The sequence below is a fragment of the Melozone crissalis genome, unplaced genomic scaffold (assembly GCF_028551555.1).
Source record: "Melozone crissalis strain CALT ecotype California unplaced genomic scaffold, PUWL_Pcris_2 ptg000027l_1, whole genome shotgun sequence".
Classification (NCBI taxonomy): domain Eukaryota; kingdom Metazoa; phylum Chordata; class Aves; order Passeriformes; family Passerellidae; genus Melozone; species Melozone crissalis.
Genome location: NW_026535805.1, coordinates 57,519,748 through 57,536,666, shown reverse-complemented (window position 1 = coordinate 57,536,666; position 16,919 = coordinate 57,519,748). Strand labels below are relative to the sequence as shown.

The 16,919-nt window shown below is 42.1% G+C and overlaps 1 protein-coding gene across 1 annotated transcript; it reads right to left on the bottom strand.

Annotated features, from left to right (window-relative positions):
• Positions 1–4,967: 4,967 nt before the first annotated feature.
• LOC128938702 (zona pellucida sperm-binding protein 2-like) lies at positions 4,968–15,742 on the bottom strand. Its single transcript, XM_054279046.1, has 19 exons — positions 15,655–15,742; positions 14,290–14,417; positions 13,467–13,610; positions 12,793–12,876; positions 12,066–12,233; positions 11,900–11,996; positions 11,585–11,808; positions 10,691–10,844; positions 10,409–10,617; positions 10,204–10,321; positions 9,864–10,069; positions 9,273–9,390; positions 8,553–8,722; positions 7,711–7,784; positions 7,505–7,632; positions 6,517–6,706; positions 5,963–6,104; positions 5,294–5,390; positions 4,968–4,987 (listed from the first exon to the last, which is right to left on the bottom strand). The coding sequence occupies exons 1-19, from the start codon at positions 15,740–15,742 to the stop codon at positions 4,968–4,970; spliced, it is 2,559 nt and encodes an 852-aa protein (XP_054135021.1).
• Between the last annotated feature and the right edge of the window lie 1,177 nt (positions 15,743–16,919).

Sequence of the window (16,919 nt, the reverse complement as noted above, 5' to 3'; positions counted from 1 at the left end):
AAAATAGCTGAAAGACCATGGCTGAAAAATTAATTTGTACTCTGTCTGATAGAGTTCAACATGCTGAAAAGATACAGGGGAGGCAACTGGGGTTAGTCCTACACAAAATTAACTCTTTTGTCCCCAAGAGCTCACTCTTTTGCAGGTTAGCATGTCATTGAAATTGCTTAATGACTTGGAGAGTAGAATGTGGATCCTAAAGAAGAAACCATCAGCACTAAAATATAGTTTTCTACTGTATCAAATCTTCTCAGGTACATGAAATCATACTTCTTAAGTGATACTGGCCATAAAAATGAAAGGACAGGACAGTCCTCAAGTGCTAAAGAGAAAATGGGTAAAGTCCATTATAAGATCTTCTACAGAAATTAGTTAATTGAAGTGGATTTTAGAACCTCAGGAAAAGCCTTGAGATACAGAAGGTCTTGCAATTTGGTTGAACTACCAGTCTTTTACTCTCATTTTACTGATGAGGTGATTACTATCAGTTGCTGAACATAAGTACCTTTTTCTGCCTTTTAAACAAGTATTTCCACACTTGAAAATACACACTTCTCACTGAGCCAGAGATCAGCCCAGAAGCAGGCTGAAGGCAAGAGAAATGAGAAAGCGGCACCAAATCAGGTGAGAAGACTGGACCCCAGCAGCTGTGTCCTGAGCTGTTCTTCATGCTGAGAGTTGTGCCCTTGCCTCCTCTCTGGCTGAATCGCTGAGGGGGGACCAGGTGTAACCACAGAGTGGTAGAAGTTTCAGAAGCCATGGAAAAGAGGGATTGCAGCCCCACATCCATCCTAAACCTTTTATTAGGGAAGAGAAAGGCAGGGCAGAACAGGCAGTAACATATAATGGATTTTATACCAGTTAACTCCTTTGGTGCCGTGAGCCAGCTGTTGCTGCTGGAAGGAGCAGTTGCTGGTACCAAGGATATGACAGTGGACTCAGGGTTCATTTCCTTCCTCAGGGACCAGAGTCTGTTCTGGGGCAGCTGGAAGGATAAGATATTGCTCTATTTAGCAGGAGGCACAGCAGTGCAAAGGAGGAGGCCTTGCAGGTAGGATTAGTCCAGGATTCAGGAGGCTTGCACAGCCTCACTCAGCAGGACAGGCTTTCCACCTGAACCCACAGCTTCTCTGCCCACTCTGTACAAAGGACTGTACAACAGTGTTGGCTGCCAGCAGCAGCAACACCTAGACATAGACCCTGAGGGGGGCAAGGAGGTCAAATCACCTCTTGAGGACAAGAATAGGTACTTTGGAGAGAATATTCCCCAGTGGTTAAGGGCTCACAGTGGAAGAAGCTCCCCGGGCAAGCCCCAGCTCTGTGATCCACGGAACTCACCCCCCACCCCCCAAAGCAAAGGCGAGCCCGGGGCCGCCCGCACACACACAGGGCTTTGAAATTCTATGCTGAGGAGCACCATGTAGGTGCCAAGAGGTTTTATGGTGACACATTTGGGCTGCACATAGGTGTGCTTGGGACAAAGAAAACCTCCTGCAAATGGGCTTCAGCCAGTTCCTTAGGAGAGCTGCTTCTCTGGGAGCTGCCATATCCTCTCCGACCAGGGAAGCCAGAAGCTATGCTTCCAGCTCTGCCTAGCAGTAGCTAAAAAATACTCCACAAAAACAAAAATACACCTCCAGCTTCTAAGGGCCCAGTGACTGAGTTTTGCTCCCCAACTTATCTGCCATGCAACCACAAATCCTCTTATTGCCTTTAACAGGCAGGAAACTGGAAAGACAATTCACAGATCCCAATAAATCTGTCTATTTCTAAGAAGCTGGATCCTTCTGAGCCCCCATCCCTGATCAAGCCCCTGACTTTTTGTTTCTTTATACACCAACATCAGCCTAGGCTTGCACTCTTACAGTGCTTGATGTCATGATAAGGAGGAAAACTCAGCTTATTTATGCTTTAAAGCATTTCTCTCCAAGCACATGTCCTTCCAGCATTCTCGCCAATACTGTAGGTGTTTCTAGGCTCACGGGCACAAATAAAAGAAGAAATGATGTGGAAGTGGCTAAAAACTCAAATAGATTTGTGGCAGAAGCCAGGAGCTAAACTTCCTTAAGCTTTCCAAATCATTAGAGCACTGTCAGAACGTGTTTTCCTCTGGATGGAAGTGCATAGCATTTACTGAAGAGTTTGGCATGTAAAAGTAAAGGAATATGCCAGGGAGAGAAAATTAATTGGGACAAAAAAGTAGATGGCACTTTTCTTAGTTTTTCAATATTAAGTGGTTGCTACTTTAAGTCACCAAAAGAGTAAAGTTTTAAAGTACTGGCTGTCATTGAATACAGACTATATAAAAGATGAGATTTCTGCCCATCAGTGACCAGATATGAGGTTACTTATTAGCAGTGATTTATCAACATTTACTTGAAATGGAAATAACTATCTGCAGTATATTTCTGTTATTGTTCCTATTTTCCTATAAAAACAAATCACACCAGACTTCTCTTTTCCCTTACCACTTTTGTCATTCACCTGTTGAATTGCAGAGGACTTTAAGCATAAACAAAGAAGATTGATCTGCTTTCAACTTGTGTTAACAGGGATATAAAAATAACATCCCAAATACCAGGGGAAAAGCATGTGGTCATAAAATATCCACTTAAAAGGCAAAGAGGTGTTGATAAAACACTTGAAGATTTTTTTTTTCTTTTTTATATATATAACCAGGAAGGCAGCTCCTGAATTTTAGTATAAACAGACACCTCTGAGGTAGAGAGAGTACTACTGTCATGTCTTTAAAAGATTTTACTGATATTCAAATAGATTTTGTGTGTCTCACAGGCTGTTGGAACATCTGACAAGAAGCTTTATATAAATCCTTGTCCAGACACAGAGGGAAATGTCCTTGAGTTTTCCCACATATCAAAAAGGTTAATAGAAAAAGTGATTCTTTACATAACTCATCCTTCAAAATGGCACTAAACAGTGCTTTTAGAAGAGCTGAAGAGTAGAGCCACAATGTACCTGGGCATCACCTTGCTTTCTCCTGAAAGCCCATCAAAAGATAAAGCATGTCAAGGTGTTGACTAAGCTAGGAAAATAAATGAACATGTCTTAGACAAGATTGTAATTACCAGATTTCTATGCCTGATTATGTCCTTGAGTCTTGGTTTGGAGAAAAAACCTGAAAACCCAGGAAGGAAGCCATAACAAAGAGTTAACAGAACTGAACTGGGCTGCCCAACTGCAGGCTTGGTTCTCACAGCAGTCTCTAAAAGTTACACTTTTCCCCCACACAAATATAAGAAAGTGGCTTAGGCTCCTCAAGGCAGCCTGTGCTGTGCTGGTGAAGGCAGATGAAGATTGTCATTCACTCAGCTGGAGAAAACACTGCTTAACAGTCTAATTTCTTGGGGAGACACAAGGTTTCTCATTTGTTGTCAGCACGAGGTAAGACGCAGGGAAGGCACCACACCACCTAAAGCTCCCATGGCTGTGCTCTCTTAGGTGCAAAACCCTGGCAGCACAGGAGAGGTGTCTCCCTTGATTTCCTAATGGGTTTTCCCTGCTGACTGAGCATTACCCAGTCCTCAGACCAGTGGGCTGACACAGGGGAAAGCACTGGGCACCAAGCCATTGACTTGTCAAATCTGCTGTCAGGCTTATGTGTTCTGCATTTTCCCACTATTCCCATGTTGATATTCCTCAATATCACAACTCTGTGGCTTTAGTCTTCACCTACAACAGGGGTAGCAAAATGAATCCTTCATCACAATAGCCTTCTCTGCTGGAAAACAGTCGTGACATGTTTCTCATCACAAAGCCCACAGAGATTTCTCCAGAAATGACAGTAAGACATCTACTATAGATATGCTTAGCAGGGAACTAAAAGACAAGACTTACATGAGCTGCAATTACAGCACAAGCTGTTTAGGGGGGGTCTCTGTACAGGCAGCAACAGAGATACATTTTTTCCTACTCCATGCTGTCTCACAAAGTGCTAATAGAGTCAGAAAATATGTTCTTGCTCAAGTTAACTTTCACAGAAATTTCCTGTTGTATAATTCTTCTTAATCTAAAATTAAAAAGCAGACACCTATTATTGTGTATTTACTTCTACGGGATCAAGATTCATGCTAAGCAGTAGCTTTCATTAGAACAGGAAAACATAATATTGAATCCAAACTCTTTTCATATCACTGTTCAGATGCAAAGAGGAAACCAAGAAATTTTTTATCTATTGAAAAAACTAAAACAAAACACACAAAGGAAAATCTGACAGGAGCCCCTAGGCATCACATTCTCTAGGAAGGAAAAATACTTAACACTTTGCAGATAGAGTCCATGTACTATCATTATTACTATCACAAGTCTTTGCTAAAATTTTTTTCCTCAGCTAATCCTCAGTGAGGATACTGAGCTAAGCAGTCACTGATGTTACCTGTGAGTTGTTTGACCCACCTAGGGAAGGCAACTTGACATTGTAGAGCCACAACACTCCTGCAAGAATTTCAGTTTAGAGCCTTCCTGTCAACAGCCACTACAGGATCAAGGATGTTCATCCCATCTTACTCCAAAAAACCCCACATTCTTTTACTGACATTAAGCTCTCCCAGTCCTTTGTTCATACAGAAGTTTAAAAAAAAAAAAAAGCTTGAAGTAATTTACAATTAAGTTCACACTTGTTGCCATCTTCCTCCCCTGTTCCAAAACAGATGCTTCCAACTACAAAGCAACACAAGTTTCAGACATATTAGCTGAGCAGACTAGGTCAGATGAACACAAAAGACTAAGAATTTAATGTTGTAGAGGAACAGAAAAGAACAATACAATAATTTAACTTAGAGTTACACCCAATATGGGTTAGCTGACCCTTTTCTCCATAGACTCTGATAATCTCTTTTCCCAGTAGATACCACAGAAACAATTTTACTTGTGAATCTGGGCAGCACGCTGTGGTTGCTTAGGCCACCTAACTGTGACTTCATAAAATGAAGTAGTTCTTGTTCAGTGTGTCAGAAGTTGGTGCATTCACCTGCAGGGAGAAGAGACGTACACACAAATCTGTTACCTTGCAGCAGCAGTACACTTGGTGTTCCAATAGTGAAATTTAAGACTGACACCAACCTGTCCTTATTGTTTTACTTCCTAAGAAGCACTGGTCCAGATGACACTTGCCCATGTGGATGTGCACTGTGGGCTGTAAGACATTTCAGCTTTTAATTCCCTGGACAGCATAACCTAGGACTAGAAGTCTGCAACCTGGCATGATTAGTGAGAGCACATGCCAAATTGCTGAGCAAAAACACAGGAGAGAGTAGAGACATGTCTGTTTTCTTACCAAATCTGTGTTTCCCAGGATGGCATCTCCTTGGACAAAAGAGGTCTAAAGGCTGTTGCTTAGTATTGCAGATCACCACACTGCAGTGGAAGTACAACTACAAGACAAGAATATTTAGATGATTTAGGGAAGTCTTATTTGGAATCCAATGTGTACTGATCTCAAAGGATAGTAAGGTTGTGTCAAGGTGGGGGGTGGCCTCTTCTCCCAGGCAACTAGCGACAGGACAAGGGGAAAATGGCCTCATATTGCACTAGGAGCAGTTCAGCTTGGGTATTAGGTAAAAGTTTTTCACTGAAGAAGTGACAAAGCATTGGAACAGCCTCCCAAGAAAAGTGGTGGAGTCACTATACCTGGAAGTGTTCAAAAATGAATTGGTGTGGCACTTCATAATACTTATTTAGTAGGCATGATGGTCAAAGATTGGACTTGAGAATCTTGGAGGTCTGTTCCAACCTGAATGAGTCTATAATTTTGTTTTGTGAACCGAACAAAAGTGGATGGCCTTTATTCACCCCTGGGAGGGTGTTATGCCTTCAAGGAGTTGTCCAGTAGCCCAGGCAGCACTGGCCAGCTGAGTGAGCCCTTACACAGCACTGGCTGCATGCATCACCCTGGGCTCACGTGTCAGGACTGCCAACAGCTCATGACAGAACAGAGACATCTGACCTGCTCTTGTAACAGAGATGTGCCCTGGACAAAGGTGAACATCCTCACTTCAAATCTCTTGAGGTGCTGGGGAAATTTTACTCTGAGGCTGTAATTAACTTCGTGGAAGACAGTTCTGTAGGAGTCTTTGTTGTTTCCACACCTGTTTGGGAAATACATGAGAGGAAATGTATTTGATCTAAACCTTCAACTAGATCTTCAAACACAGCAAAGAGATGAAATACAGCAGAGCTTCCCTCTCCATTTTCCTTGGGCCTTAGGGGAATGAATAGGATCTCCCCAGTTCATGATCCCTGCCTTTGCCCACAGTCAGGGTTGCTTCTTGCTCTTTATTTCCAGCCAGAACTGTTAGCTAGAAGCACTTCTGGCCACCCACATGACCTGCTGGCCCCAGAAGGCACAGCCACTGTGCTGACACCAACACATGCCCCACAGATTAGCAGTAATTGCCTCCAAGGTGACCTCTGCCACTTGCACCTCTGCCTTTTCCTCCCACCTGAGGTCAGCACCCTGTGCTGAGCAGTTACCAAACAGAGGAGGGAAGCCTTCCTCACCCATTTTTAAGGATGAGCCACTGGGGGAGGCTGTCCTGGCTTTGGGAATTGGTAGCCCAACAGTTATCCAGGTTTAGGTCCAGTCTTGCATCTTTAGGCTGGAGCAGTTCAACTTCAAAATACAGAGCCTCCCTCAGGTATTTTACCACAGGATATTCTGATTCCTGGTAGGGCTCTGAATAGGATTTCTCTGCAAGAGAGTATTGATATTAGGAGCTTCCTTTTTGTGGAGGAAATATTCACAAACTTTCTGCTTCACTCTTTTTTCCACTACCATTTACTCTGCTACAGTAATACTAAAACCTGGGACAGCATACAAATGTCAAGAATTGGGGATAGAATGGCAAGAGAGCAAGATCAGCCACGAAAGGAAGAATCTCAAACATATTCCCCAGCTCTGAGGATTCAGAAATGAAACACTCCTTCTGCAAAAAGCCATTAATATTGTTATTCAAAATTGTCCCAAAGGTAGTGAGAAGGGAAAATTAGTTTCAAGAAAAATCATAATGGCCATTCCAGTAATTGTGAGTGTTTGGTTCAGGCTTCAGTTAACCCTTTATGCTGGCATAGGTACCACTTTAAAGCAGTATCTTTGACACAGGTTACAGCCATTGCAGGGAGTTGCTGAACCTGCTCAGCAACACTTCAGGAGCTCATAGGAGAGAGAAGCTGGCATCACATTCACTACACAAAACTTACATCATGCCCAGACAAAGCAGGAAAACCATACATGTGTCAGTGATGCTAAGTCTGCTCCACTACTGATATTTGACCATTTGTGTCAAATTTTGGAAGAGGAAAGTCCCGTCAGAGGCCTTAAAAATTTTCCTCTTCATCCTTTGATACAATTAAAAGTCATCTGAACATGGTGCTGGGGAACATTTTCTACACTGCCCTGCTTGAGCAGAGCGGATGAGCAAGATCAATCTCAGGTCCTTTCTGGCCTCAGCCATTCAGTGATTTTATAGAGTCTAATCATAGATGTTACCTTTGAAAAGCTTCAATGAAAGGGCGAGACAGCCAGACCCTGGCTGAATACTGGGTGGTGGGTTCTTCTTGGATTCATATGGAACATCAGCAGTCTGCTCGACTGCATACAAGCAGAGAAATTTCAGTCTGAAAGAAAGGGTTTAGCATTAGATTTTTTACAGCCAAAATAACATGTACAACCTTTTGTTAGGGAATGACACTTACTGGTATATGGGAATATCATCGCCAGGTCTGAAATAGAGTACCTCGTTCCCATATGTCACAGTTGTGCTGTTGAACTGAAGGATGTACATCATTACAAACAGGACAGTCACATTAGAGTCTGATTTGTGTTTGGCACATTGTCTACATCCCTCTGCTTGACTGCCAGATTGCACTAAGCAGAGTATGCTTAGAAACAGGCAGAAATCACCAGCCAAAAGCCCAATGCCCACTGAACTAAAGCTGACCATAGGTGACAGCTGTGCCATCAAGAAGAAAATTTATTAGCTTGAATATGACAGAGCACCGTAGAAAAGGAGTGCATGGGTCCTGAGATAAAGAACAGCTGAGCTTATTTACTGAATCAGTGAGTAGAATGAAGTGCAACAATGCAGAAACAAACTGCATTTAAGATGATCTGAATTTAGGCATGCTCTGGTTATTTGTTGTTTCGTTTGTTTTCTATTTGTACAGTATTTGGTGGTACAAATAATACCCACTCTAGTCTTTGGCCATGTAGTCATTAGCAGTACCCGAAGAGCTTCTGCAAGGCGTACAAATACATCTGACCAGCATAAACTCCCATTCAAGCCCACCATGAAACAATTCAGAGGTGTCACACTGAAGGCAAGTTTCAGAAAGCACCTCTGACCTTGAAAAAGCATTTTTATTCAGTAAGAAATTCTGCTCAACTGAATTTAGTAAGCTCAGAAAGGTATAGATGTACCACTGTGCCAGTTTCAGCTGTGACTTCCATGCAGCTTGAGCTCACCTCTCAACTTCTGCCAGGTCTAGCAATAACTCTACCCCAATGCAGAGTAAACTTGATGTGACCAAGTCCTTACCTTTCTACTTGTTCCACAAGTGTTCACATTGAACTTGAAGGTTGCAGTCCTCTCTGTCACTAGACTGGGTTTGCACTGTCTGTCCCTCAAGACAAGCAGAGCAGTGTCCAGATCTTCGCCACCTACCAGTTTGATTGCAGTAATAATCACAGTGCCATTGGGCAGGCACTCTGAAAGAGAAATATACATTTTCACACAGATCAGGATTCAACCTCCTCTTGTAGCCTAACAACAAAGTTCTGAATGGATTTGCTGGCAAGTTCTTTTGGCAGCCCACAAGGAGTTCTCACTCTCTTCAAAAGGATTTTTCTAGCCAAGATATTCCATACATTTAATACTGATGAGTTGTTAAAACTCTTAGTATCTGGGGTTCTAACATCTCTAGAATGACTGTTTTATATGCTGATTCTCCCCACATTCCACCAAAATCCCCCCACCTCATTCAACTCTCAAAACAATCACAAAAACCCTTTACACAGCTTCTTGATTCTGGAGGTGTATGGAGAAGTAGACTTTCCCACTTCCTTCCCCCATTCCTGTACTAGGCAGGATAGCCACTCCAACATTTAATTATACCTGCCTTGTGGCATAGTAACTGGTAGGAAATCTGACAAGCAGACAGAGTGCCACACAACTCTAAAACCTAGAAACATTTCAGACTGCATGGCTTAGTTTTGCAACTCAAATAGCATTAACAGCTAATCCCCAACATGCTATTACGTATTAGCTCTGAAGGTGAAAATAAGCAGGAAACTGAGAAATCTCTCCTCTGAGCCAAGGTGATGTCATCCTTCAAGGTTAAGTAGAATGAAGCCTTTATTGCAGAGGTATGAAAGCCCTAGAGATGACAATCACAGGTTAAACAAGAGAATACACACTGTTCAACTAAAGCATTCAAAAACTAAAGAGGGCAGGTTATCACAAGCCAAAGATAATGGTGCTTGAGCAAAGTCAGATCCATCCATCCAGGATGTATTTAAACAGGATGTTTTTAATCCAGAAGCTCACAGGGTGAGCTTTTTCAGTTTTGCAGAAGAATGCAATACAAGCTCCACTGCATGTATAGTTGTCCTTAAAAATGCTCAGCCATACAGTAAATGCAGAACATGTTTCTTTTTTTCTTGCCCATTTCTGCCGACATTAACTACGGGAAATTAAAGTTTTCTTACAAGGGCAGAAAATAATCCTCCATTATACCTTAGGAGACTATTTCAAAGAGAAGTTTTATTTTGCTTTCAACAATATACTGTGTCTTGTTGATATCTCATAGCTAGAACATGCCTTTCAATTGCTACATGTTGGCAGCCTTACCTCATAGCTCACATGGGGAGAAAGGAAAGGGACAGAGATTGCCAGGTGAGTGCCATTGTCCCTCAGAATGTAATTGTACTTCTGTGCAGCCTCTTGGGTCAGGTGCCAGTCTGAGATGAAAGGGAGCCAGTTTTGGTCCACATTCCCACGAGTGATAATGAGATGAAGGTTCCTCCCATCACAAAACCCTGTGGCACTGGGCAGTACTGCAAAACAACCAAGAGTCAGCCAGCTGCCATCAGTTCAGTGCAGCTCCCTGGGCCTGGCAGCATCCCTGGCTGAAATCAGCCCAGCTCACAGCCAGGTTGGTGCAGTTTTGTCTAAGTTCCACAAAGTTTACCTGCATCTTTCACAGCTGACAGTGCAACTACTGGGACAACAAAGGTCTCAGTTGATGGATCGGTGATGAATGCGAGTGTGACATTCAGGGTGTAGGCTCTCATGTCCTCTCCCATGTACTAGGAAAATCATATTCAGACATGAATAATCACCAAGTAATATCATCATTTCTGTACCATGGGATGCTGCAGTGCCTTAGTACGCACCTCTTTTTTAACACTTGGTGCATCAAGTGGGACTTGTAGTACATATGCTTTGCTTCCATTAGCATAGCTGGTCCTGTGTATTAGGTAGCCATGCTGAACAGCTTCAGGTACAGCCACAACAACCCCTTCAATGGTTAAGTTCACAAGCTCAGCATCTGGGAGGAATGTTCCCACTGTAACATTCATTAGCCCTGCACTCAGATTTAAATCTGAAAAGGAACAAATAGCATTTAAGCCCTTAACCACTAAAACCTTTGGTAAATTCAATATTCAGCTACTTACTATTGGTTATAGCAACTTCTGCTTGTTCAAATGGTGTTTCTATTTCCTTGATGATAGTATATTTGGTTAGTCCCCATTTGTTATCTTCCCACTGGTGTTCCAAGAGCAGGTTGATGGCGTATTTTACTCCAAACTGTCCATTGCTCACAGAAGTCTAGAATTCAAATCAGTACGTTTTAGTATGGCTTGATTTTGCATTAGTTATGTTGGAGCATCTCAAGGTAAGCTAATCTACAGCCCTAACCAATTGCCCTTTTTGCTGAGGAATCCTGAGCTCTTGTATCCCTGTTTAGATTATCTCAGAATATTCAGAAGAATTCCTTTAGAAAATTATCTCCCACTCCCCAAGATTCTAAGCAGCAGGGGACTATTTCACAGTAAAAAGGGTTGCTTATGCAACCTCACCAGAAGTTCAGTTGCTACATTTTCCCAGGACTCAGTTCACCCTAAGCAGCTAGATTTAGATGTGTAGTCCCAACCCATCCAAGAGCATGTGGTCTGCTGGACTAATGGGTTATTCCCATTCTCTTAAGTGGTTTGTATGAAATACAACAGAACCCATCAATACTTTACAATCCAGTTAGACCATCTCAGAGGAATATGACATCAGGAATAGGTGAAAGCTCCATGTTAACCTAAGTAATTAATGAATCAATAGTTCTGAGTAGGGTTCTGTCTACCTGCGCTTGCAAGAAAAGAAATTCTTCATAAAGGGGTGATTACAAATGCTATCTTTGGTCAGGGCTTCTGGAGTTTTTAACAAATCCTTTGTTCTCCCTCACTCCCATCTTTCATTTGAAAGGCACAAGATGAAGAATTATTCCTCATCAGAAAACAAACATACATCCCAGAATATTGCTTGCATATTGCTGGCACCTAATATAAGTAACCAACCTTGTAATAGCCACCTTCTGCACCTATTGGAATCTTCATTGTAATTGTTCTTAACTCATTCAATAATACATATTTCCTGGAAGCCATTTCCTTGGCAGAGAGTCTGTGTAGATCCACGCCAGCTTCCACAAGCACATCCTTAAGGCTGGTCATTCCAGCAGACAGTGGTGGTATATACTTTGGAACAGTCCAGGTGATAGTTTTGTTTGTGTAGTCCACACCATCTTAGGGACAAGAGATGAAAGCTGTCAGCTCACTGGTTGTGATTCTGTCCCTGTACATTTTGGCGTTGGAGCATGGTACCACACTCCTTACCTACAGGACATGCCACAGCAGTGTCCACCATCAGGATCACCCACCGGTATTTGTAAAATGTACTTGATCTCAGCACAGAAAAGGTAATTCCTTGATCCTGTAAGGAAGGAATCTGGTTAGACCTGCACAGCCTGGCAGGTTGTTGGGCCAGAAGGAGCACACCAACCTCGACCAGCTGAACTTGGGCAGCAGTGTATGGCACTCGCAGCAGAACCCTGGAGTCTGAGGCGTTGAGTCCATAGCCTGCACTCCAAGCATTGCTCACGAGCAGAGCCCTTTTTTCTTCTGACTGATGAAATACTATTTGCCATAGTGAGGCTTCTTCTGACTTTGCCTACCCAGAGAAATGTATCAATAGTTTAAACATGATGTTCAAAGTAACAGGTTTATTGCATTGAATGATTTACCGGGTTGAATTACCCAGCAGTTTTGCTGCCTTACTTTTAACTTTACTAATGGGATATCCCTCCAGCTTTCCTCACCTCATACATACAGAAAACTTTCCATATTAAGGGCAACAGAGAATAACTAATGGCACTAACTGCACTGCTGAAGACTCTGCAAATACAAGAGTCCAAGAAGAAAAAAGCCTCTTCAGTTTTTTTCTGTGGGCCATGGGATTTTAAGGAGGTTTTTGTTTGTGCAAAAAACAAGCAAACAAAAACCAAAACAATTTCCCTTCAAGTCTGGGAAGACTTGATTTCTTCCTTGGAGACACAGCCTACAACTGTCTGTACTTCTAATCTATAAAAATATACTAAAATCACTTGATACAGAAGTTCTGTTATTGTTACTTTAGTACTTTTTGAAAGTACTGTGTGGTTTATGAAAAGAAAGATGGTTGTGCGAGAGGTAGCACTAGCTGTTGCTAGAAAGAAAACCTGTAGTTTTACTTTTGGAAATACGAGAGCCCAGTCCTCAGGTTCATCTTGAACAAAGTCTTTTATGGTCTGTGGAACCTCCCTCCTGACAGAAACCTGAGGGGAAAAAACATTTGTAAGGTGTTTGCTGATAGCACTTATTTCCTTGTCTTCAACACCCTACAAGCCTTTTTCAAGGGAAACCAGAATTTCCTAGACAGAGATGCCACCATGCCTGGTGATTCGCCTATAGTCTGCTTGGTTTCATTTTCTTTTTATTTTTCCACCTACCTTCTACTTTCTATTTCCACTTAAGACCAGAGTTTGTTCTTGACTCAAACATCCTCTTCCAAGAGGAGTCCATTTCCCCTTCTGCATTCCTCCCCAGCAGGGAAACTTCCGTCAGGAGGTATACATTCTCTGTTGTCTCAAATAAGATTTATTGGGGCAACATTCAGGGAGCTCAATCTACAAGCTTAACCTTTTTGATGTGGTTTTACAGCTTTATTAGCTATTACTGCTAATATAACTTACACAATCAAAATATAAATGTATCACTTAAGATGCATATTGTGCACTCACTAACAAGCTGCTCATGATGAGGCAGTCTGAAGCTGACAGAATTCTAGGAATATGCATTGGAAACACAATCTAAGCATCTTGCAGTACCTACCTCTTTACTTCTATCACTTTCCGTAAGTACTTACCTCCATGTAGTTATTTTCACATTTTATCTCTCTGGGACTCCATGGACCATAGTGGCAACTTGCACTTTTCAGATGAGTTGTAGCATTGCTCATATCAGGAGTGTGAGATGCTTTGATTTGTACAGTTACTGTGAACACATCTTTCTGTGTGGGCAAATGGAACATTTGCCTGTTAGACTGCTTTTCCCTAGCTGGGCACCACCTATCCTAGTGACTTTAAATTAAATTACAAAATACACCCACCAGTCTCTGCATAAAAGAGCAACGCCATACTGAAGCATTATCACTTGCAATTTCATTAACTGCACAAGATATATGCATAGGTGTATAGCTACACAGCAACATAAATATTTTGGGCAGCAGGTTACTTCCTTTTGCACAGTCCCAGAACTGAACAATTAGAAAATAAACAAACAAACCTAAGAGATAGCTGATTTTGTGGTTTATGACATAGTTGAAGTGAGCCAGCAACCAAAGTTTCAGTTTTTACTGTGAAGTGCCTCAAGACATTAAATATTGTTAGGGCAGAGTGCAACACAGCTGCCAGATGCAATTCCATATTGTAATCCACAGGAAGATAGTTGCCCTTTAAGGGCACATGTGATATACTTCATGCATTCTTCTGTACATGGTACTCCAAATGGCAGTACCATGGAATATTCTCAGACCTCTGGATACATTTCAAGAAAATTATATTATTCGCTGCTAACAGATACTCAACACATTATGATGCCTCAGTTAATGTCCATTAATAATTCAGTAATTTCTCACATAAAGTTAGTGTACAAGAGCACTGTAGTCAAAGTGTCTGTAACAGACTCACCTCTAAGTGAGAGTGGCAGCTCAGTGCAGAGGCACAGAGCTGAATGCTCCTGCAGGTGGTGTGAGTTACTGTATAGCCACACTGGGCTGCCGTGGCCTCATCCAGCTCCCAGGCTGTGCCAGACTGATCTACCGGCAAATAGAGAGCAAAGAACTGTGTTAGCTGTATTAACAAGTACAACTCCTGCTCTGCTAACTCCTTGAGAAACCTGCTCTGGCATAAGGATTCAGCTCAACTTGCTGAATACCTTATGGTATTCATATTATGCTGAATACCAATTCCTGGGCTCAGAGGATTGCAAAGTGGGGAAAGAGCTGTGACTAAGTGTAAAGAAAAAAAGTGGTAAAATTACAGGCACACTGGGACAGGAAACACTTGCAGCTGAAGCACTGGAGATGGAAAAAAACCCAAACCACCAATATGGTGACAGATGACAACAGCAACATCAGGACCCTGACCTGTGGCTGGTGCAGCTCATATTTCTCTGATGCCTGCCCAGCAGTCTCTTCAGGAGACAATCCACCAGGACGATGAACACTAAAGATTCACTTGGATGTTTTTAATAGACAAACCATTTTTATGATTTTGAGCTTTTTAGTGTTTTGGGTTTTAGTTGTTTTGGGTTTTTCCTTAAAAAAATATCTCTTTATGGTTTAAGATATATGTATCCCAGCTACAGAGCGTTTTTGTGTGCGATGTCTGAACAAAGAGCACGTTTTAAGTGGGTTTTGACACAAAACCCACTTCTAGAAAAATGGATGGCATAGAGAGCTTTTTCAAGGCCAAATTTGCATTTATACATATAATCTTAAAGCAGGTGTTCATATCCCAAAAGTATCATCACTGTTCCCTTCCAGGGCATTCTGTGATGCTTTTCCCAGAAATGTACCACTTGCTGACTACTAAGTCCATAGCTAGAGGCCCCAGCTAATTTTTCTTAAAACTTCATTAAGTATACGACTCCACCAAGCTGAAGCCACTAGTACAAAAATAATGTTGTGCCAGCTTCAGGTAGTGAATTTTCAGAATAGTATGTGTGCTGTTAACAAAAAACATTCTTATAACAAAGAAAACCCATGAGATCCAGCTTTAACATGCCTAGAAACTACCATGTGCATTTCAATTTGAACCCAAAATCAAGTCTAATCATGGCTAAGCTATCAAAAAACAAGTCAACAACATAGATGACTCAGAAATCAAGGTAGCAGTCTGGTTTACTTACAATGAGATCCAGCCTACTAAGCTCTATAACAGTAGAATAATCTAGCATTGTATCTAGGGAATTCTAGTATAGAAGCACCTCAGAGGATTTGAAACATTTTACCATATGTAATTCTCTCACCAAGTTCTTCTACATCAACTTACCAACAACAAAAAGAGATAAGTATTTGTCTTCAAAGTATTGTGCACTCAGCGTTATCCTCAGGAAGTCCCCCAAGCACTCTGAACTCATGGGTCCTGTGTTGGATGCATTGAAAAGCTGGTAAGATGGGGATTCAAAATAAAATACAAACAAATCTGCTATTTCCCAGATTGCTTTGTAAAGTCAGTGTTGTGACAGTCATACATCTCTGGTCAGGAGAGGTGAGAGGTTGTGTTTATACTGGCAGTAATTCCAGGAGAAAAGCCAGCTCCAAAATTAGTATCCTATTAGTAATGGCATTCAATGATTTGGCAATGCCACCTGCAACAGCCAGTCATGGAAGTAGAATTTTGGAACATGGTCAAAAAGGTACTACATTGGCTGCCCCAATCTGAACACCTCAGATGAAGTAAAACAAAATGTCAAAGTCCCACACACTCCTGAAAAGAGAAAAAAACCCAACCTGTAAACCAAAAAAATTCCAACCAACAAAACACTACAAACCAACCACAAAATAACCAGAAACTTCCACCTGTACCCCTCTATTCAGAAGGGCCAAAAGTCAGTTTGGGTGGAGAGCATCCTCATAAGCTGTGCCCTTCCATCAGCCTACTCTGGTCACTTGCCCAAGTACCAGGACCAGAAGCCAGCTGGCTCAAACTGGGAAAGTACCACCCAGGAACAGAGAAAATGGCTTGAACAGCTCCAGTCCCAAGCTATCACCACAGCATAAACCAGGCCATGACTCCCAAACCTCTTCCAGGCAGGAGGCAGGTACACAGTGTCCTAAGTGCAGGACTAGAGAAGGCTTCTTGTTTGACATGCACATCCAATAAACGGGGATTTGTAGCTTCAAACAGGAGTTTCTATGGCATCATGAGCTAACACCAGCTAGACCTTTTACAATAATGGTGCATTTTAAGAGCTGAGAGGATTCTTTTTCCTAGAGGGTTCAGCACTGTACGCTGAAGTGATGCCATTCCCACATCAGAGATGGTCACACTAAGGAGCAGCAGACAGATCCTGGTGAACATGACCCTATTCCACCCACACTCTAAGCTACCAACTGGATTCAGTGCAGAAGCTAGATAATTGCTCCAAGTGGGATAAAACCTTCTCCAGTATCTATTTACTTTGATCTTTGGGGATGGCCAATGCATTTTATGCAGGACCCACAGTGAGTAGGGCAGACAGTCCTAGAAACAGTTCTCTGCATCTGCTGCTCCAGGACCAGCTCTGTTTTGTAAGGAAAGACTTTTGGCTAGGA

Coding starts and splice junctions, on each gene's coding strand:
- LOC128938702 (XM_054279046.1), bottom strand. CDS start 15,742: ATGAGTTCAGAGTGCTTGGGGGACTTCCTGAGGATAACGCTGAGTGCA. Junction 10,618..10,690: donor AGAAGTTGCTATAACCAATA/GTAAGTAGCTGA, acceptor GTTCCTTTTCAG/ATTTAAATCTGAGTGCAGGG. Junction 6,707..7,504: donor TTCATTGAAGCTTTTCAAAG/GTAACATCTATG, acceptor ACTCTCTTGCAG/AGAAATCCTATTCAGAGCCC.